The sequence below is a fragment of the Falco rusticolus genome, chromosome 12 (genome assembly GCF_015220075.1).
Source record: "Falco rusticolus isolate bFalRus1 chromosome 12, bFalRus1.pri, whole genome shotgun sequence".
NCBI classification, from domain to species: Eukaryota; Metazoa; Chordata; class Aves; order Falconiformes; family Falconidae; genus Falco; species Falco rusticolus.
The window spans coordinates 6,098,940-6,121,383 of NC_051198.1; the positions used below are offsets into that span (position 1 = coordinate 6,098,940).

Below are 22,444 nucleotides of genomic sequence, written 5' to 3' on the forward strand. Positions count from 1 at the left end.
ATCGAATAAGCCCTCTATATTTTTCCAAAATGTTAAAGAATTAACACAAATGTGAGAGCATCTAATTTTCATGATATAACTCACTGTATATTTAAAATGTATTATTCAATTATTTTGAAATGTCCTTGATTATATTACATGTATTTTCATCTTGAAATCCGGGGTTGATTTAATCTCTCAGTAGCTGGTAATTCAAAATGAAGATTAACATTTATCTGTATTCCAGACAACTGTAATATTTCCTTTTACTTCCTCACACTTGCAGCTAGAATAATAGTTTGTATTTTACAGTGCTGTAGGAGAATTCACTGTTTAAAGCTGGAACATCCATTTTATTTGTATTTAATACAATTTTAATTTGCACATAAGACTAATACTCTTTTTTTTCTTTTCTTTCTTGAAATAAGGTATCTACTTAAACCAGATTTCATGCGACGACCAGATCGAACATTTGACCCTTTCTCTGAAACTCCTGTAGATGGTGTAATTGCTGCAACATGTTCTGTACAGGTAAAACAGCAACAGACAAACTTCTGTCCTCTTATTGCCTCCAAAAATTACATTTAAATCTCAAAAGAAATAGGGTATCTACAGAAAATGTGTTTGGATTGTGTGGATTTCATCAAAATATTTTCATTGTGGGTTTTTTAGGGTTGGGTTTGTTTTTCGGGGGTTTTTTTGCTAGTTTAGACATCTGTTTACTTCATCTGAGTGGAACATGATAGAATTAGAAATGGTTTGTTATTACACATTATCACTGAATTTTAACCCACCTCATGCTCTTTTTGAATTGCATCAGCCTACACAAATGAACAAATGAGTGAAGTTCATTTCTGTGAACAGTATGAAATCATACAAACATCACTCGTCACCGCAGAGTGAGGGAGGAATATGGGCACATGTGGACAGGATATTTTCAAAATAAGTAGAGACAACTGGTTCATGTGATGGGAGATCATTACTTTGGAGTTATTTATGAGTAATAAAGTCCAGAAAATGTCTGTTGTAGTTCTAACGCGTGGTTGGGTAATCATGTTTTGGAAGGAGGCTGACAATTGTAAAACCTGTTTTGTGACTTGACACTCTACTCTTTTTGCTTAAATACGCCATGTGCAGCTTAACCAAAGACTTAAGCTATCAGTTACCACTTTCTATTGTGCAGCACGGAAATTGCAAACTCTCTCTGACTAAGGTTTCATTGGGCATTCTAGACATTTACCTAAGTTTCATTTGCACCTCCAGAAGAACAAAAACTTTTTAAAATATTGTTTTTCTTTAATGACAGCACAATCCCTCCAAGAAGGAAGGGGGATCTAGTGCTGAGAACATAGAATTTTTAAGTATCACTAGAGATAGTTCTTCGAGCATATATTTTGCCACTCCTTCTTGTGTGACTAAAACTAGTATAAAATTCCCTATAAATTTTGTTACAAAGGAGTTGAGTGGACCAAACCAATGACGGTACCCCTCAGCCACATAACTTTTCAGATTTGTTATTCGGACTGTTCCCTGGAAGAATGTTAGATCATGAAAAAAAAGGACTTGAAATGAGCTTAGGTCTGTGAAGTCAAGTTTCCATTTTTTCTTCCCTCCTTGGTCATAGTAATGAAAACATTAGCTGTATTTTAAAGTAGTATATCATCTTGATGGAATAAATTTTTCCCTGGAGTAATCATCTGCTGTGGCGAGATTAATCTTGATTTAGAGTAAAATTGCAACAAGTCTCATATACATAACAATATGGAGAAGCTGTGTGGGGGTTTTGTTTGGTTGGTTTTTAAGCGTCCTGCACTTCCCAGACACATAATATGGAGTTAGACTGACATATGATTAGTTTAAAACCTTTACCTAAGTGAAAGAGCAATAGCTTCCTTTCACCTCTTTGTAGTCAAGACATCATATATGACAGTGCTTCCAGACAGAAGGTTTAAAGTTGCAGAGCAGCAGTGCCCAATCTGATTGTGTCATTCAGTGTCTTTCAGTAATACAGTGAACGCATCTGTGAGACATTGGCTAATTGGGCTGCAATCAGCAATTACAACTGTTAATATCATAGCGCAATGAGTGCAATCATTTGAAATTAAGGATATATTTAAGGTCTTATCATAAAAGCTTTTCTGAAGAAGTGTGATTTTAGCAGTAAATATACTTTTTTCATATGATGAAATAAATAGATCTGTTCTGTATAAAGCATTTTTCAGACTGCTGTGAATAAAAAAATATGAATGTTTCCAGTATTCAAAAAATGCTGTGTACTTTGTATTGCTTTTCCTTACTGCTCTGTTTTTATGTTGCAGGTAATATCTGGTCAGTTCTTATCAGACAAAAAAATCGGTACGTATGTAGAAGTGGATATGTATGGTTTACCCACGGACACGATACGTAAAGAATTTCGAACACGCATGGTGATGAACAATGGTCTGAACCCTGTTTACAATGAAGAGTCATTTGTATTTCGAAAGGTAGGATATTCGGAAAGCACAGTCCGTGGTTGCCAGCGCTTTTGCACATGAGTATCCTTGCTCACTTGAGCCACCTCTCCCAGCTTCAGTCTGACTGCTCACATGAATAAGAACTGCTCCCATGAAAAAGGGTTTGTAGGGTTCCTGTTTACTAAAGTAAACAATCTAAAGCTGAAATAAGCTTTCAGGAGGCTGTTTGGTTTTTGGTTTTGGTTTTTTTTTAATTTTCAATTGTTTTATTTTTCTAATGGATAATCTCTGTAGCTGTCACATGATATTTTTTTTGTTGTTGTTGTTTGTTTGGCTTTTCCCTCCCCTTTGCTTCCTCCTCCCACTTGGAGGTAGCCACCTCCTCCGTGGCCATGCCTGTGTTCAAGGTATGCAGTCCGCTCAGAATGAGCCCCCGCTGGTGGACACCATCATTCCTTGGAGATTTCTTCTTCCCTGCCCTGGCAGTGGCTGCTATCTTGCACTGTTCCTTCAGCCCAGAGGGCAGGTGAGATGCTGCATCCAAAGCTAAGGTCAATGTTATTACATGGAAAAGTTGGAAGGGTGCTGTGTTCCTCAGATGTGTTGCCAGCTCCCTCCTTCAGTAGTCCATGTGCCTCATGTACCTTTTTCTTTATTATTTTTTTTTCAATTAACAAAAGTAAAACAAACCTTTTTTTCTTGGTATGGGGGATTTAAAGAGAGATCAGTCGTCTGTGTTCAGTTTTTATCTCTCAGTCTTTATATATATGATACACATATATATATTTATTTTTTTCTGTTGGCTGGAGTTCCATCCAGACTACATGTGTTAGCAGTGCTGTTTGATAACGTCTGTTTTGCTTACACCTGTTTTGTTGTCATGCAGAATTGTTGCTTTTATTCCAAAGTGACAAGACTTTTCCAAGAAGTGATAACACTTCACACTTGGGTATATTACAGACATAATCTGTTTTCTTAACAATATAACCAGTTTTTATTAGAAATGTAGTTAATGCAAGAGGTTTTTCTGGACTCAAATATATTCTCAAACGAATGTGATTTTAAGTGCTTTCCTCTGTATATGAGGAGGCACAGGGAAGATGCTTAGATGTACAATGACAGGCAATCATGCTGCCCATCTGCTGCTTTCTGATTTCTTAAATCAAAAGGCCCATAAACTACAGGGTGCACACAGCTTCAACCTAAAAGGGGGGTGGCGTGGGTGCAGTGGCTGATGCCAGTACTCTTGAGACTTTCTGCTCTACTCTGCAATGAACAATTACATGGTCGCACATTCTCTTGAATAACTTATACTGCAAGTCAGCCAAGAGATTATTTTTATTCATCTCAGGCCCTTATCATATCAGGCTTAGCCACTGTAATCAAAATGTACACTGATGACCAGGTAGATGAGTGGCAGAGACACAGCAGGAAGAATTCCTCTAGTTGGAGGTGTGAGGTGCACAGTGCTAAAATGTCACTAGGGTGAAAATGTCTGCTAGGATACTATAGAACAAATTAATGGAGAGGGAATGATAAACTTAGTCCCCAGTTCTGCTCCCTAGCAAATCTATATGAGGCCATCATGTAATGAAAGATGTACTGATCTATGGCCTGTAGAGGAGAGCTCTTACCTGCCCTGTTTGGCTTACACTGTTCTCCTCAAGCTGATGTTTAATCCTACACGGTTGCTTTCAGGTAATGTGTTTGATTGTTTTTCTGTCATGTTTTCTTGTTTTTATTTTAGTTAAAGTTTCAGTCGTTCTAATCTTAGTTCTGTGTTGTCACTCTGTTGTGTAAGGAGGGGATGGGTATGAGTGCTGGTGGTAACCTGTGCTGGGAGTGCTAAATTATAACCAGGTAGAGTGGGATATCCGTGAATAGCTCAGATGGGTATGGAGACGAAAAGTGTACATTATTTTGTGCCCTCTAAGACTGAAGATGAAAGCGCATGGAGAAAGTCTTAAAGGGAGATAGTAGATGCAGTTTCCTTACATCTTCCCTTTTGTCCCAGAAGTGTTGATGAATAGAGCCAGGTAGGCAAGGAGTGGGAAGACCTTTCCCAGCAGACAACTGAGGCAGGCTGGCAGGGAAGCTGCACCTCTCTGTTAGGCTGTCTTCTCACTGCTCCACGCGCAGAGGCAGCACCTTTGTTCCAGGGAAGGCAGCAGATTTTTTTTGTTACTCTTTTGGTCGGTCCAGATGGGGGCTGACAGATGCAGATAGCTGGCAGCATCCCTGCCCACCATGCATACATACCATGTACCCTTCATGTCGTGAGTCCAGCACGCCCACCTCTGCTGGCAGCATGCCATTCCAGCCGGTCTGTCGCCCTGCCCTGATCTCCGTCTGCTTCTCCCCTTTGCAGAACCCATAGTTCAGCATGCATCCCCATCCGCTTGTGCTTGCGCTCTTTCCATTCTTTATGGCCCTTTTGGATGCATGCCAAATCCCATCTCTCTGTCATAATTCCTCCTGATTCAGCACTACCTACCCTTCGATTGCTGCTGTATCTGTCATTTCCCATGTAGTATTTTCCTGCCTTCTTATCAATGTCACCAGTCTTTGGTAATGAAAAATAGATATGCAAAATATTTAGCTAGTGTAACTGTAAGCTGCAAGATTTGCATGTTCTGAAATGACCCAGTATTTAGGGCGAAAAGAAGCTTTTCTAGGAAAGAGTCATCTTGAAGTGTGCAGTTTGCAGGGAATGACGTTATCTTACAGTGATGATAGTCTGTTTCTGGCATACAAAGTAAATGGTTCAAACATGGGAGGCAAAGAGGGTGCTACTGTATTAGAGTCATTGAATTTCTCATTTTCTGGCTTTCCAGGTTATTCTCCCTGATCTTGCTGTCCTGAGAATAGCAGTGTATGATGACAATAATAAGTTGATTGGTCAGAGGATCCTGCCTCTGGATGGTCTGCAAGCAGGTTACAGGCACATTTCCCTTCGGAACGAGGGCAACAAACCACTCTCTCTTCCAACGGTTTTCTGCAACATTGTGCTTAAAACATACGTGCCTGATGGTTTTGGAGGTGAGAAAAACCTGTGTCTCAGTGTGCTGTAGTTCTTGAGTGCTGGTATGGAAGTACTGAAGTATTGCAGAGTAGACAGCCAGAAGCAGACATGCAATGCTGGAAGATGGGAAGGATTTAGTATTTTAACTCCTTAGAAGCCCTGAATATTCAATTAAGAAATCAGCTTTCGGACCAAATGCCTGCCTCCATGTTCATGATAATGATACATATCTCTTAAATGACAAAATAATATGGAAAATAAGCTAATACTACTTAGCTCAATTTAATTTTTCTCTGTTGACACTTTAGGAAGATTTTGCTTTTGATTTATTTTTTTGAAGTAAGTGTTTTCTGACATATTTGCAAGGTTAACATACTTCAGCTATATTGCTTGGCATATAGGTGGCAACAATTGATGCAGAATCTACATGTGTTTTTTCAAACACACCACTTCTGTATTCTTGGGAATATTGGCATATTGTTAAAAATGGACAGTGAAATAATTTACCACCCAAAACCTTTCTGCATTTTTCTCTCCCAGTTTTACATGTGTTTAGAGCGTTTTAATTATTTTGGGGTTTTCAGGAAAGTCATTTTTCATGTGAGCCATTTCCATGATCAGGTTGGTAGAGCTGTGGTCATTTATACTGAGCGTATAAATCCACAATGTGTATAGGAGCAAACAGCTGAGAATAACCATTACAGCACTTAATTCAGTTTATATGGGTAAGTTCACCCTGAGGGTGTACCTCTGGGAAAAGTTTTCTTCACTGCAGATGAAATTCACTTGTACATTAAATATTTAAATCATTTAAAACTCTACAATAGGAATTGTGCTAAATGTTAATGCTCTGACTGCAGCAAAATGAAGTTCACCTCAAAGCAGATTGGTGAAACATTATTGATAAAACAATGTGTTGCTCTTTGCAAAAGTGATTTCAAACCTGCTGTCTATGCAAAGAATTACTGTCACTTCTCTGAGTGTCATTTCCGTAGTATGAACTGGAGAAGAAGAAGGCTTACCTAACATGTTAGAGAGTTTATCTTCAAGTTGGTGTTTGCTGGTATTTATCCAGGCTTTTAAAAAAATGAACAGGCATAGAATTCAGTAGCAATATTTGACTGGAAAAGTTTAGCATTTACAGAAATATATGTTGTTTATGCACAAAATCCTGGTTGCTGGCCAGTCGGCTGCAGTTCTCCCACAGGTTTTGGAGTACTACTTTGCCTTTGTGCAGTGTGTTTCATCTACAGTATTTAACTTCAGGGACTTTGTCTCAAGATAAATGTAAGCTTCTGCTTTAGCTCAAGATTCTCGAGGCAGTAATTGAACCATGTATCTAAGGGACACATTTAAGCATGTACTTTAATTCTTTCCTGAACTCAAGCTTTTGACAGTAAATATTTTCAGTTAAAATACTTTCTAAACATGGGATCGATGTTTTTCTGAATGATACCACACTTTTTCTGAGAGTAGAATTTAAACTTAGCAGAGTTTGATGTGGCTGAAGCTGCTGAGTGTGGAGAAAATACCTTTTTATTTTCTTTTTTAAACTGCGTTTTACAAATTCAGATGTGAAAGACTTGATTTCAAAGAGAATTTGAATGCTAGTTTAGAATTTGCAATTTGTGTGCAGTTCAATACTGGTAGATCTACTACGTAGCCAACATTTCTACACACTGCTTATCTGGTAGAGGTGAGGACATAGTACATTACTACTCATAAAGTAACAGTGTCATTACAGTAGAATGCTACTAGAATGAGAGAATTGTTTGTCATCGTATTAATATGAACTAAATGAGTTCAATTATTAGTTCTCCTCTCCCTTCCCAGATAGTTTTGATGTATCTCATGTATTTTTCTGATTAATACAGAACAGCAGCATGATGAACAACTGGGAAACAACTTTAGACACTCGGGTGGAATCATTAGTATTCTGTTGGCATGTGTTTTTTAATTACTTATCATCTGCAGTGAACCTTTCATTGTTTTATGAGCTATCATTAGGACCTTCATGGCTGTTTTAGCAAACCTGTAGAAAGGTATGGCTCAATTCAATGCCTAACTTCCTTTTTTATTTCTCTTTTTTTTTTCCTGTATGAGTAAGATTTAAAAACTTGCATCACGTAATAACTGGAATGGGTAATGCATTGTAGGCTTTAAAAGATGCATAATTTTATTTTTCATATAGCTTAGTAATTTATTGTGGTTTATTTGCATCAGCTACTCTGTTCCCAATAAAACACAATACTGGTGCAAATTAATGTAAATGAAGCAGCATTCTCCAAAGAGAAGCTTCTATAATAGAAGTCTGTGCGTAAGTAAGCATGGCTACTTCGGTTAATGGTTAGAGTCCTCTGTAATGTATTCTTGCAGTGATTTTTCCTAGTTTTATATTTAATTGTGATTCCTCTACAAAATGCTTTTCCCCACCCCCACCTTACCTCACTAGGGAGAAAGAAAAACGTAAGCAGAGGACAAATGACAATGTGAGAAACAGTGATGAGTCACGTCCCACTTGTAGAAATGCTGAGCCTTTGGTGATGTGCTTGTATGGTTAGTAATACAATTCACAAAGGTCTCGCTCTCCCAAACACGTTAGTCATTTTTACCTTGAAGCTTGTGATAATCAGGTTCCATTTTCAAAAGACACATCATGTTAGCAGGGTAGTCCTGGATTTTCACTGAGGAGTGCATGCAGGCCAAGGACAAAAAAACATGCTTACTAAATTAGGCAAAGGGGAAACAGACGGTGCTGAGCTACAGGGCCATTGTTAAGGCTGAAAATAAATTCTGCTTGGTTCTTGTGTATATGAAGTAAGTTTCAGAAGACATCGTTGGGTCACAACAGTTATTGGAGACAACCTGTTTGTGTAGATAAACAGAGCTGTTGGGGATAATGCTGTGCATTTTATACAGTTGCTGTCAGAATGGGAGCTCTGCCTGTGCTTTTTGGTTTTTTTCTTGAGAAATGCATCCAGTAACTTCAGAGGGACATTTCATAGAACAACTTAGGTTGGAAGGGAGATTATATGGTCCAGCCCCTGATTTGAACAAGAAGGGTAGCAAGTTTTTTCCAAAAGCTTTTGATGGGATGAATATTTTTACAGACCTGGTCAGTGGACCAGCTCCTCTGTGTTGCGTCATTGTAAGCTCACTTGGAAAATGGCTGAAGAGATGACATGAAACATGGGCAAAACTCAAATGATGATGAAAACTGTGAGTGTCGTAACTGTCATTGCAGAAATAATGGTCTATTATGCTAGTGAGACCATCTAGAATATAAGGGTACAAAAGCATTTATCTTTTACTCATAAGCAGCCAAAAATAGGGCTGTGCAGCATTCTGCAGAGAAACAGCCTCCTAGCAAGTGAAGCACTGTCCAGGGTCCTCCTAATGGTCAGGGCAAAAAAACAGGTTAATTAAATGACTGACTTTGTAGTGAATGATGAGTCAGTCAGTCTGCAGCAATCAAACTTCCTTTCTTAAGTTAGTGCTCTGACAAGGAAGACTTATTAACTGAGACCAGTGACCCTTTTCTCCATAGCACTCAAAGTTTCGGAGGGATCACCAAAACAGGTCACTGCTGTGGTCTCTGCATGCATTGTTATTGTAGGTACTGAATTTAGTTTAATTTGTAAAATAATTTCTTGCTGTAGAGGGCCTCCTTTGCCATTTTTTAATTCTTTGACTGTTGAAATAAAGCATGGTAAGGGATTGTCTTTGTCTTCCTGTACACTGATGCTTGCACATACATAACTGCATATGGAAAACAGATTCAATGATCTATATGGTGTCTGGTACTGGGTGGTGCTATAATACCACTAGTGGTGCTGTGTTCACATGTAAGATTCAAATACTGGTCATTATGGTTCAGAGAAAAGCCATTTCACAGCCTATCATGTTCCAAACATGGAGCATCACAAGGCGAGTGAGAATAGATTTCCCCGATTGCTTTAACCACCCAGCTGAAACTGCTATTTAGCTAGGAAATATAAGAGCATTTTCTACAGTTCTCTGCAGTCCCAAGTCAGTCAACACCCCCTCAAACAGCCAAGAGACAAAGTTGTTAGATCAGGAGATCCCATTCTCATCTCAAATTCTAGTGTCTTCAACTGGGAGTAAGTTAGAGTAACTTTTGTCTGATGGCATGATTGGGTTTTTTCCTAAATAAGATACCTGGATTAATACCACTCCCTTGATGCATGATGAACTGATTCATGTTCCTAATGTGTTGAAGTGCTGTGGCAATGAGCACTTTCAGTCCTGCCAAGCTCATTATGGAAAGTTGGACTATTATTGCAAGCCAAGGCTCCTGACAACCGGGGTAGAATAAAGCTCTTGTAAAAGATTGATTTCCAAATGCCTTTGAAGATCATAAGTTGATTATTTTTTTTCTTACAGATATTGTGGATGCTTTATCAGATCCAAAGAAATTTTTGTCTATCACAGAAAAAAGAGCAGACCAAATGAGAGCTATGGGTATCGAAACTGTAAGTAGAACTTAATGACAAATACAGCCCATTTATGTGCATGCTATGTTCTTTTTTTAAAAGTAAACTGGTCCTTCTCCAAGCAATGTATGTTACCTTCTCATTTCTCATTTTCAAATATAAGCCTCTTTGTCCTGCTCTGAAATACATTGGCTTATGTTAGTTAACATTTAGTAAAATACCATTCGCTAACTGACTTTTTATGGATTGTGTTAACATGTCCCTTAGAAGGAGAAATTTTAAGAAATGAGAAAGGAGCCGTATTTTTGTAAGTAGCCATTTAGAATAGGTTACAAATACTGTACTGAATATATTGTTGTTTGAAAGTATGTTGCAATTTTCATAATTATGTTTAAAGTAAGGAAGTTCAGCAATTTCCCATACCCCAACTTTTATACTACAGGTAAAACAGCAATTAATTTATTAAGATGTGACTGTTTCTTTCAGAGTGATATAGTTGATGTACCAAATGACACTTCAAAGAATGACAGAAAAGGAAAAGCAAATAATGCCAAAGCCAACGTAACGCCTCAGAGTAGCTCTGAACTTCGGCCAAGTACCACTGCAGGCTTTGGCTCTGGGACCGATGCTAAGAAAGGTATACCAGTCATGTGCCACTCCCTCAGGTCTGAAGTGATTTGGGAATCACGGAGAAGTACTCATTACTCAATTATAGTTTGGCAGTTCGATTCATTCTTACCCTTTTAGAAGGTAACTTCTTTTGCCACTGAGAGTGGTCCTTGTCTAATTGCAAATATATCTTTTATATTACTAGAATGGCTGTATAAAGCCAATACAGCTGTATTTTACTAAGTGACCTCTTTGTGTAGCTGTATACCTACTGCCAATAGTAGTGACCCCCAAGACTTGGAGTATTTTACTAAAGACTTACTGGAGGAATGACAATAGGAATGACTATTTTCTCGTACACTCCACAGAAACTCCTCTGCTTTTTTTCTCCCTCCACAAATCCCTTGGCAGAATTGCAGATTTAAGTAATTAAAGGTATTTAGAATTCATTGGATTCCGTAGAGATTTCCCAACAATTAGAAAGGTTTTCAATGTGTGGTTTTACTCTGAATAGTGATTATGGGAAATGGCATGTTTATTGTGAAAAATACCCATATTAAATGTGCTCATTTATAAGTGAATAAGTATTTTTTCCTCGCTATTCACTGTTCAGTCTACAAAATCATCTTCCAGAGTCAAATGGGATTATTTGTTTCTCATATATCATCACAGGAAACGAAGATTAAGTGAAAGAACAAATTTCTACAGCTGAATGAAACACAATAAATATTTCTGTTAACGGGCCACAAGAATTAGAATCTGGTTCACTCTCTCTCATCCACCTTGGCCCAAAGGTATTGATAGGAGTGAGAAGGAGCACTGACTTCTCTTGTTTTTAAACTTAAGCAGACATGGCTGAATACACACATGTGAAGGGATCTCTTAAGAAACAAGATGTTTCTCTGGAGTCACTTTTGGCAATAAAACAGGTTGTCTCTGGCACCTGAATTCTTTCAAAGTTCTTCCCTGGTGTAAAACCCAGATTATTTTTATGCAGGGAGGTGTTCTCATATTTCATGTAACATCACCAAGATGCACAAGTGTTAGTTTTATTGTGCACTAATTAAGCATAAAATTTGCTGGAGCTGGCAACTACTTCCTGGTTGCCATGGAGTCAGACCCAGTGAACAAAGTAAATGAGTCTGTGTTTTAAAATAAAACCCTGAAAAAGTTTGTTTAGAACACAGTGCGCCTGATGTAGCCCTGGTCTTAAACTGAGATTTCAGATGTTATGCACTCTTGTCTGCAACTATTTTTATCCACATTCTAGCATGTTAAAATAGAGCTGTTAATTTTTAGATCTCATGTAAATATCTTTACTTTGTATTACTTTTCTTCATGATCTTTTAAGATCTGAATAATTCTACCTTTGTTAAAATGCACAGCTTGCCTCGCTACTAGAAATTACATATCCAGCAAGATAGGGTGTCTGTGGAGGGCTTTCAAATGCATGAGAATGTCAGGGTTTGCATTTTTTTTCTCTGACTTTCAGTAAGAGTTAAGTGATTTGTGTGTTTGAAAACTTCAGCCTCTTATCTGTGCCTAAATCTGTTCCAGTCTCATTTACTAGGCTAATGTTAATGCCATGTAATTTAGCAGAATCTTATGCTTCGAAGATAAAAAAATTGTGTTCCCTAAAGAGATGCCTGCCTTCCCTCCCTCTGCATCCCCCCTCCCTCCATTTTTTTTTCCAGCATGTGAGTATTTTCCAGTTAAATTTAACTTTAAAAGTTAGAAAGCCCTTTTCAAGGCAGGGAAATTCTTACAGTCCACAGACACTGTTAAGAGCAGTTAAGTAAATACATTTGCAGTGTATTTTTGTACAGACAAACAGTTTTGTGTAAAAGCTCAGACAAAAAGATGCATTGCAGCTTTCATGGCATTATATTCACATTTTTATTAATTACATATAGGATGTGCTCAAGTAGTTTCAAAAAAATCATAGTATGTCACAAAACATTTATTAAAGCATAAACATGAAATGCGATTGGGTTTTGTTTGCACTGTAATTAAGATGATCAAAATACATTTTCATCATTTAAATAGTACTGTTAGTCTTGTATGATAGATTTGCTTGTTGCATTGAATTTTCATTAGAATACCCACTACTTAGGATTTTGTCTTTCTCTTCCATTTTTAACTCTCCTTTAGTCTTGTAGTGTACTGTTGCTCCTTTTCTTGTAGCCTGGTATTAACCAACATGCAAATTTTACCTCCCCTAACATACAGGCTGCAGGTAAATTTTCACTTCTACGATTTTTGCGTTTTAAATGGAGGAGAAGTAACATACCTAAACTTAGTTAACCTTTTATGTAGTCATATAGAACTTTACCCAGGAAGCCTCCCCCTTGAAATGAGTGGTGCCAGAGCAGGCTCCAGCTACGAAGCAAAAATCTGAAGTTCGTGTGCTTCACTTTTAATGTACATAAATGGCTTGCAATGTTTTCAGAAATGGAGCTTTTTCAATTCTTAGATTGCTGTGTTTTGACACTTCAGACCAGAACTGTAAGAGATTAAAATACACTCATTGATTCTTTTCTTTTTTCACAAGGCAATTGATTGAGTGGTGCATTTGAAAAAGAAATTAACTGTATCTTAGCTGTATCTTGATGAACAATTTTCTCATTAACATGTGATTATTTTTTATGTGGGGAAAATATTTAACTGCTAACTTCAATGTAGGTTTCTAGTATGTATGAAGTTTTAGATTAACTGTATAAATACCTTCCTAGGTATAGACCTTATTCCTCAAGTGAAGATAGAAGATTTAAAGCAAATGAAGGTAAGGACTGACACAAGCTTTTCAAGATGTGTTCCTAATTATTTGTTTTACGTAGCCAGGATTTTACCTGGTTAAAGTCAATACAACCACAGAAAAATTGATGCAGCTTCTCTTTTTGTAGGCTTATATAAAGCATTTAAAGAAACAGCAGAAAGAGCTGAATGCCTTAAAGAAGAAACATGCAAAGGTATGATCATTAAGAGCTCTCTGAGCAATACACTAATTGAAAGAAGTTGCAGTGCTCACTAGCACAGACAATTCCTAATTAAATGGTAGGGGAAGACAAAGGAGTAGTTGGACCACTAAGGCAGGCGTGTGTGTTTTAAATGTACTGAAATACGCTCCAGTGAGAAAAATTCTCCCTTTCGCAACCCTTTGTATGTCTCCCTGAGTATCGGTGCGCATTTGTTTGACCCATATAAGCACCCAAAGCTCACCTTTTTCAGGTGATGATTTTATCTAGCTCCCTCTTGCATGAGATATTGACAGCAGTTTGGGGAAAAAAAAGGCAGTATCATAATGATGTGAAATGGTGCTGCTTTGAAGACAGGCACTGGAGAAACTGTAAAATTGCCCAAGAGAACTGGAATGTGTTACTGAAAAATGAAATGTCCTATTCCTCCTCACTTATGTGTATGTTAACCACTTTATAGTCAGCTTTTTGCTTGGTACTGTTGGCAGTGATATCCCAAATGCATGCAACGCTATCACAAATATACTTTACATTAGAAAATCACAGCCAGTTTTCTCCTGCCCTTTATCATTAGGAAACCGTTACTCTTGTTACAGAAAGAGGCATAAGAACTGAAGAAAGTATCTTAAGTTCTGAATTTTGGCAATACATACAAATCCGTTCTGGGCTTTTGGGGCAGTTACTCCTTTGCTCTCTTTGATTGCAGATTTTATTGCAGATCTGATGTAATGCAGTTGCCTGGGCATTTTGAAGTTACATTTCAGACTCTTTACTGACTCAATGCAAAAGGGAAATGAGTGATTCCATTTTAGTGTTGTGTGCAAAGCCTATGCTAAAGAAAAAGTGTCTGTCATCCACACATCTATCTGGACATGGACAGTTTCTAGACCTTCACAGGGTTGGTCTTTTAAGGGGGCTTCTTATTTTTAAACACTCCTTTCTCATTCATTGGACAACATTCAGCAGTTTGCTCTAGCAGCTTTTTGCAAATGAAAATGGTACCATGGTTACGTAGACAACACTCATACTCAATGATCTATGTCCCTGATATATGTGACCCACAGTAGTGTAAGGATATGTTAGCAAAGACTACGCTTGCTAATGTTAAAAAAAAATGATCCCTCTGTTCAGGCTTGCACTTGCTTCCCCTAATCTGAGGCAAAAATTGCCAGCCACAATCTGGAAATGCTGTGCACTCAGAAGGGTTTTCAGCATTAGCTCCAGCACAGCTATTTTAGGTCTGAGCAAGCCTGTGTTCCTGCTGGTCTTAAATACAGAGCTTAAGTCTGTCCTAACAAGAAGGTGCCTGTCTAGAGCATGCCTTGCTAAGGGCTCCAGTAAGGGCAGCTTCTTGAAATCAGAGAGGAGAGTCTGAGCAGAAAAGTGTGGCCGTAGTAGCTCACAGGTGATCTCAGGGAAGTACTTGGTGTACTCGTCTCTGTTTCTAATGCATTATCAGCTGGGGCTGAGCAGGAGGGCTGTGCAGTTAGTTATCCATGGTCAGCGTGAGGAAGCCTGTGTATTAAGCAGACTGAACTTAAAAGTTTCAGAAATAATTTGCTCTCCTTTAGCCATAGGCACTCCAGCAATCTGGAGGAATAAGTAAACAGGAGGGAATTGTTCATGTTTGAGGAAAGAAAAGTCCAATACTTTTCCATCTAAAGTTGGCCTTGGAAGATGCATTATGGAAAATTAATGCATGCAAGTGTGGGAGAGAGAGCCGGCTGAGAGGAAGGAGCTCTGATATAAGTGGTGTAGGAGCTAATCTGGCAGCCCTAGGCAGAGCTAGCTAAGGAAGACAACAGCAGGGTCCCTTTTACTGACAGCATCCACTCGGTGTAGAGAAGTACTAGCAGTTCCACTGGAATGCTGGCTGGCGGAGGTTGGTTGCTCTGTATGAAAACACATCGGTCTGTTTTGTCAGGGCATAGGACTGTTACATGTACCATGTTTCCAGATTAATACCAAAATTACCTGGTGCCAGGCTTTTTAGAATACAACACACGGTGTATTTTTTTGATGGTATCTTTCTTTTTATTTACTTCTGTTCAGTGTTTCAGCCATTTGGACAGCAGCCGTGATAACACTCTCCTAACATCCCTCTGCATGTTATCACTAATTTGTTTCTCCTAGATGATGTAGCTCCTTACAACTGTAATACCAAGTATACACACACATACAGAGACACATCACACGTTTTTGTTATTAACCTGTTTTTTCAAGAGAAGGATGTTTGGGCAGTTGGAGGTACAACCTTCACTGTACCTTTTTTCACTTTTGTGTAGGAAAAATACTAGTCTAAGTAGGGTAGAGATCATTAGATTGGCAGAAAGGTCAGTGTTCTTAGTGTCATCATTACTAGGCAGCCAGTCTGTGACTGATGGAATTAAATTTGCCCATTCCCTGATGAGATTTGCGACTTGCAAAAAAATGCAGAATTTTGGAATTCACAAAGTCTATGAATAGTTGAGATTTCACTCAGGATTGAGAATCATATAAATGGTATTTACATAATGCTCTGCAAAGGCAGGACAATACTTTTAAGGAAATCCTGAAGGATTTTAAGGGAATAATAGAGCAAATAGAAATTAAAGGCAGGGCAAATGGTAGTGAATACTGGAGAGTGTCAGTATTTCACAGCAAGTTTAGTTTCAGAGTCAGTGTGCAAGTATAGCTTCTCACTTCATAGAATAGTTTGGGTTGGATGGGACCTTTAAAGATCATCTAGTCCAACCCCCTTGCAATGAGCAGGGACATCTGCAACTCAGTCGGGTTGCTCAGAGCCCTGTCCAATTGGACTTTGAATGGGACATCTACCACCTCTCTGGGAAACATGTGCCAGTGTTTCCACCACCTCATCATATAAAATTTCTTCCTTAGATCTGGTCAGAAGAACCAGTTCAGTTCTGCAACAGAGCTGTTGCCTCTAGTTTTTGAATGAAATTTTCTGCTTAGTTTGTGGCCTGGCTGTGAAGCAAGAGAGAGCTGGAGTGGGGAGAGTGAATATTCTCCAGGCTGGTTGAGTCTGAAAAGGCATGTCTGCATGAGTATGGCTGAGGGTAGCATTGTGCTGCTGTTGGGATTGCTGAAGAACAGGTGATGGCTCTTGTGAGGAAGGAACATGATCCAAACCTAAGCCAAATTACTTGTGTTGTGAACTAGTTTCACCTAACAGGGCATTCTGAATCTGCAATGAGACAGATCACTGGGAGAAAACAGTGTAGGTTTGCCAGAGATGCAAAGAATCTGGGACTTTTTTTTTTTTTTAAAAAAAAAAAAAAAAAAAAGGTGGAGGGGTGGGGAAGCCAAGGAGTGGGAAGTTAACACAGGTTTCTTTGATGGTACTGTGAGAAATACAGTATTTTCAGGGGGGAAATATGTTGCAAGGATTGTATGTAAATCTTAGTTAACTCCTAGGGCAAATTCTTTGTCATCTGTTGGACAGTGAGCAAAGCTGGTTCTTTAGGCTAGGACAGAAAGAGGAATAAAATAAGTGTCCTTGTCAAGAAATGAATGAGCTTTCTCAAGAATCCTCACATCCACAAAGGGAATTTAGAAAAAAAAAAAAAAAAAAAAAAAAGCTACTTACAAAGAAATTACTATCAGCATTATCTTATTACCTATGATTATTGAGGTGCCACAAGAATCAGTGGGATCTGAGAAGCTGGTACCAGAAAGACTGGGCCCCAGGGATTCTGTCTGCATGACAGATTTCATCATGGTCATGTTCTGTCACTTTAAAGTAAATTAGCAGCTGCTGCAAGGAGTTTGAAACTGCTAGCCCATGTATGGATTGTGTTCTTTTATTTCATCTAAAATACTGCCATTATTTAAGGGACAGTAAGGCAGTAGCAGCAAGATCTTCAAAGTAAACAAGCAACAAATATATTCTATGCTTCATAGGTCTGTTTAAAATCCAAACATATGAAATTACCTTTTTGACACTAGTAGACAGGACTGCCAACAAACAAAACAGTATTTTTGTAGTGGTGCTTATTTTGCAAGCTATCAACCTCGGACACTGTAGTATTCCTTTTGTTAGACTTTTGAAAAACAGTGGGAAATTAATATAGTAGTCACATTTTTAAAAAATTCCATATTACCAATAACATTCTTTTGAATCAGTCTGGTAACTTGTGCTTTTGATGATTTTAAAATAGTATGTCCAGCCACTTCTGCATATTGCAGGAATATTTTTCTTTAAACAATGCATGTATAAAAAAACCTACACTGGGCAGCTTTCGAAGTAAAGTATTTCCTGCCTACATTCCCTGAAGTAACTTTAATCTCCCACTGTGAATATTACTGTGCAACTGCAAAATGGCTGATATATCTGAGTGGTGTCCATTGGTATTTATCTTTTTTTTATCAAGGTAGCTGAGTACCATTTAGGTAAATGATCTGGGGTGGGATCTCAGGTAGATGGGCTATAAAGGCAAGGAGAGGTTGCATATATAAGAGTCTCAGACACTGATTTCATCTGTTAGCAGCCTGCTTCTGTGGGCTCTTACTGAATTTTAGTACTTTGCAGGGATGTCACGTAGGTTTTGTGCTTCTTTGGTTAGACAGAAGAGGAAGGATAGTGAGAGATTATCTTGATATATTCTCTAACAGTCAGCAGTACAAGAGGTGACAGAGGTATACGGTTCTAGCAGTTTCAGACAAGGCAGTGATAGTCACAAGTGACCCCTTAAGGAATGTAATACAGCCATAGACAGTAACCAGAATTGCATAATTACCACTCAAAAATAGAAATCCCAGAATTTATATCGGCACAGAATATATGTATAGTTTTAAATAAAGCCTAGTAAAAAAAGAACATTAAAAAAAAAATCTCCATTTCACAATGCAAAAGCGACATTAAGTTCTGCAAGATGGATTGTTGATTTGGAACTGATAGTTTCTTTTTCTGGATTTCCTCATTTTTGTATTCTGTAATGAGACTCCTCCAGAGTTCAGTTTTCAGTTGTACACAGGAGTATTTGTGTTGCTTTCAGGAGATACCTAGCAGGAATAACAGTTTCTATCATAGGAACTCCCTTCCTCTTCTCTTCAATAGACTGAGTTGTGATTCCTGCACCCCCGGAACTGCATATGACACTCTTCTTTTTTTCCCATGGATAGTCTTGCTGTGATTAGTCTTTTTCTGACAGTTAGGTGGCCTTTCAGAACCCTGGCTGAACTGTGGCTTCAGTTTCTGATATAATCATTAAATGTAATTTGTGAATATGCTCATGCAAAAGGCATGTGAATTCAAACTGCAAATTCAATGGACTTGAGGAAATCCTGAGAGACCTAGCTGAGGAGGCTTTTATCTGCAAACATTCTGAATCAGTCTAGAACACGTTAACACCTGAAACTTTGCATCTGAAAACAAAATGTACAGAGGGTGTTTTAAGATGCTACAAAGCCACTCATATTTCTTAGAATCTTGACAGAAGTTTGGGCTGCAGCATCTAGCTGCGATGAATTTTCCTTTGAGCATAGACAGAAAATCAAACTCACATCAGCTAACCCATTTTAGATAGTGTTCCAGGGGCTCAGGGGTATTTAATTGAAGGGACCTCTGGCAGGGAGCTGGCTCCTGGTACTCTTTGTGCCTTGCATGTGGAGGTTTTTAGTAGCCCATCTTCTTCTTCCAGCTGTGGTGATAATGTGCACAGACAAATGCATGTTCCATGAACTGGGTGGGGAGGAGGACCAGGGAAGGAAATGAGGGGGATGTCATCCACAATATATCTGTTCTGGATACAAGACAGGGTTGTGCATGAGCACTAAGTAGTAGTAGAGGGGAGTCTGCAAAAGATAACAGTGTGTGTGTGACAGAGAGAAGGCTTAAATCATGGCTGTCCTGAGGGAAAAGCAGGGATTCTGGCTCGACATGTTGTGCCTTCCCAGATTATAGACGAGTGCCACACGAGTGGGCAGATGTCTCATGCTTTGCAATGTTTGCGCTTAGTCTTTTATAGCAAGAACTGTATTGTTCTGTTCATCTAGAGGAGAGTGGGTGATTTGAGACATGTTCTCAGTCACTTCACCTGGGGCTGGCTGGTACTGTCAAACTTACATCATTCTTTTCACAGTCCATATTTTTTCCTACCTGGTTAGTCAGTGTAAATACTCCCTGGTGAAGCTGGCATGTTTTAGTATTGATGGAGTCTATTTGTTTCCCCTTAAATCCTCTGTAAAACAGAAAATTCCGTTCCCTTCTCTAAATACAAAATTTGGAAGCTGTACGCTACGTGTTCCCCAGGGAAGTGCTTGGCAGATGTTGGAGTGCTTGGGTACAGCTCAGGGCTAGATTTTTAAGAGCATGACAGCATTTGTATTAATGTTTTGGTAAAATTGAACGTAAAAGTCTTTTAATTACTATTTTTAGAGAAAGAAACAGTGATAAGGCAAACACAGGTGTATAGGAAATAACAACAAAGAGCAGTAGAATAGCAAGGGTAGAATAAATGCAGAATGTGCTATGAAACAAAATAGTGATAAAGTTCTGGAAGAGGCCATATTAATTAATGCAAGGCTTTTTGCCACAATTAGATAAAATGTGGAACAATTGAATATTAATAAAATAACGTAAATTAACAAACAATGTTTCCTATTGTAATGTAAATTCAATATTTAGTGCTCTCTGTGGTAGTTAAATATTTGCATCGTTATGAGCAGCTGTTCTGGTAAAAGAGAATGTGAAGACAAGTTCAGTAATGAAGTCTACATGTAGGCACTAAGTGTGTTGTTTCTGGTACAGTCTTGTAATGGAGAGGAGCTGTCTGTATGCTAGACCCAAATGTGTAAGATGCATTGGTAATTCATCTTTTCACATAGGAACAGTTTTTTCCTCCCCTTCCATAGATAACCATCTCTGCCACTCCACCGATGTAAGTCACATAACTATAGTAGTAATAGCAGGTTAGCATTGATGTGTAATACACCACAGGTAGCCCTGTATGTCCAGTTTATGAGCATATGCTGTACTGTTTGATGGGGTGGGGGTGGGGGGAAAACAGGGGGCAATGGTTACTTGCAGGTTACATGTGTAGTTGAAAGTTGTATTGCACAGCTTGCTGTCACTTGCAAAGGGAGGTGCTGTGCATCAAGGTGGAGTTTCTTGGTGATAAGATTGCTGCTGTCATTAGGGGTCACGGGCCAGATCTTCAGAATATCAGTTTTTGATAATTTGGGGTTTAGCTAATGTTTGGACTTGGAGCTATTTGATTTGCAGTGGCCAAGGGGCTAGCACTGTATTCTGTACGAGAAACATAGAGGAAAGGGGGGGCTGGGTTGAGTTTTGTTCTCCTCTGCGTTCAGAAACTTTGAACAATATGATCTGAGCTTGTAAAACTGATTTTTTACATTGGACTTAAATGGACATTTATTCAAAAAGATGTTTTTCCCCATCATTCTTTTGTTTTAAGGCATGTGATATCTTTTAAGGTCCACTACAGATTTTCACTTTTCAAACAAAGAAGAAATGTATTAGGGCTTATGGTGGAATATCTGGAACCTTTAATACTAGATGACTAACCAGATCAAATTCCATTGTCAAAGTTATCTGTTCGTACACTGATATTTTTACACTGTAAAAAACCTAAACATTAAAAATCCAGCAACCTAATTGTAAGGTCCTACTGTTTTCCAGGAGCACAGCGCTATGCAGAAGTTGCACTGCACACAAATTGACAAAATAGTGGCACAATATGATAAAGAAAAGGTATCATACGAGAAAATGTTAGAGAAGGCAATCAAGAAGAAGGGGTAAGATACTATTTTAAAATATTTTTTTTTTTTTAGACTTAAAATAGATTTTATGCTTTTCTGGTCTGGAATAAAACATTAATTAAAAGGTCATTCACATGAATGAATTGCAGCTTGAACCAGCATCCTACCTCAAACTGCGTGTGAGCTGCCTGAAGGCTCTAGCAATGGGCCACAAATGTTGTACTGACTTTGCCTTTCTCTAGTCTTCTACTATCAGGGTTTTAAAAGTAAAATGGAAGTTGCCTCAGACTTTTATTTCTGTGGTCTGACCTGCTCTCACCGCGTTCCCCAGGGAATGTCACTGTTGTGCTCAGTGAGAGCAAACTGAAGTCCTCAATAGCTCTCTCTAATGACCAGAAAGTAGCATCCATTTGATTTTGAAGAAGAAGCTGGCTTCTAAATTCTGAACATTTTAGAATAATACAGTTTTGCTGTGCTGTCAAGTTGAAATTTCTTCTTAACAAAAAAACCCTTCAGATCCTCAGCTGGAATAAATCAGTATTACTCCTTTGACTTGAGTAAAGCTGGTTTGGTTTTCACTTGCTGATGGCCTGGGACATTATCTGTGTGAATCTCTCAATTGTCCCAGAAAAGTTCCTGGAAGATACTGGTGAATAATAAAATGTCCCTCTCAGTCCTATTTGGAGTTACGTAGCAGGACCTGTTGTTGCCTTGCTGCTATTGTGTAACCTGGCAGCAGTTTCTCCTCTCCACTTTTCACCCTATGACTGGCATTTTATTGAGACAGCAGTTCATACTATAATACTGTGACTTAAAGCAGGAATTACTTTATTTAGCTCTGTATCAAGCTACGCTAATAGTTAGCCTTAATTTCATATTGTTGTCATCTGGCAACAACAATTGGCAGCCAACTTACTGCATACTGAACATAGATGCCTCTTGGCATTGGATTCTTCCACAAATACTTTTTGGTTTATAAATTACTTGGAATGGCAGTGGCTTTTGAGTGTCCATATTATAAACTTGCAATGGAACAGAAATAGGACTCTCAGCAGTAAACAAGGTGAGGAGAATTCTCCTCACTAAATTATGAAAAGCTCACAAACTCTTTATAAAGCTCACATTGGGTTTTTTTGTCCGAGAAAGGAGAACCGTAAGCACCCACATACTTCTAATCCAAGTAGTTCCTTCCAGATAAATACTACCCCAAACGGCGAGGCAACAACTACA

General features: G+C 38.5%; 1 protein-coding gene across 6 annotated transcripts in view; it reads left to right on the forward strand.

Moving 5' to 3' along the window:
- Positions 1-22,444, forward strand: part of PLCB4 (phospholipase C beta 4) — a 208,706-nt gene that overhangs the window by 162,878 nt on the left and 23,384 nt on the right. For all 6 annotated transcript variants that reach the window (XM_037405510.1, XM_037405509.1, XM_037405513.1 and 3 more), the window contains 8 exons: positions 408-510; positions 2,298-2,462; positions 5,267-5,471; positions 9,859-9,947; positions 10,395-10,545; positions 13,250-13,299; positions 13,421-13,486; positions 21,135-21,250. In XM_037405510.1, coding sequence (XP_037261407.1) covers positions 408-510; positions 2,298-2,462; positions 5,267-5,471; positions 9,859-9,947; positions 10,395-10,545; positions 13,250-13,299; positions 13,421-13,486; positions 21,135-21,250 — 945 coding nt within the window. The remainder of the gene's footprint in view (positions 1-407; positions 511-2,297; positions 2,463-5,266; positions 5,472-9,858; positions 9,948-10,394; positions 10,546-13,249; positions 13,300-13,420; positions 13,487-21,134; positions 21,251-22,444) is intronic.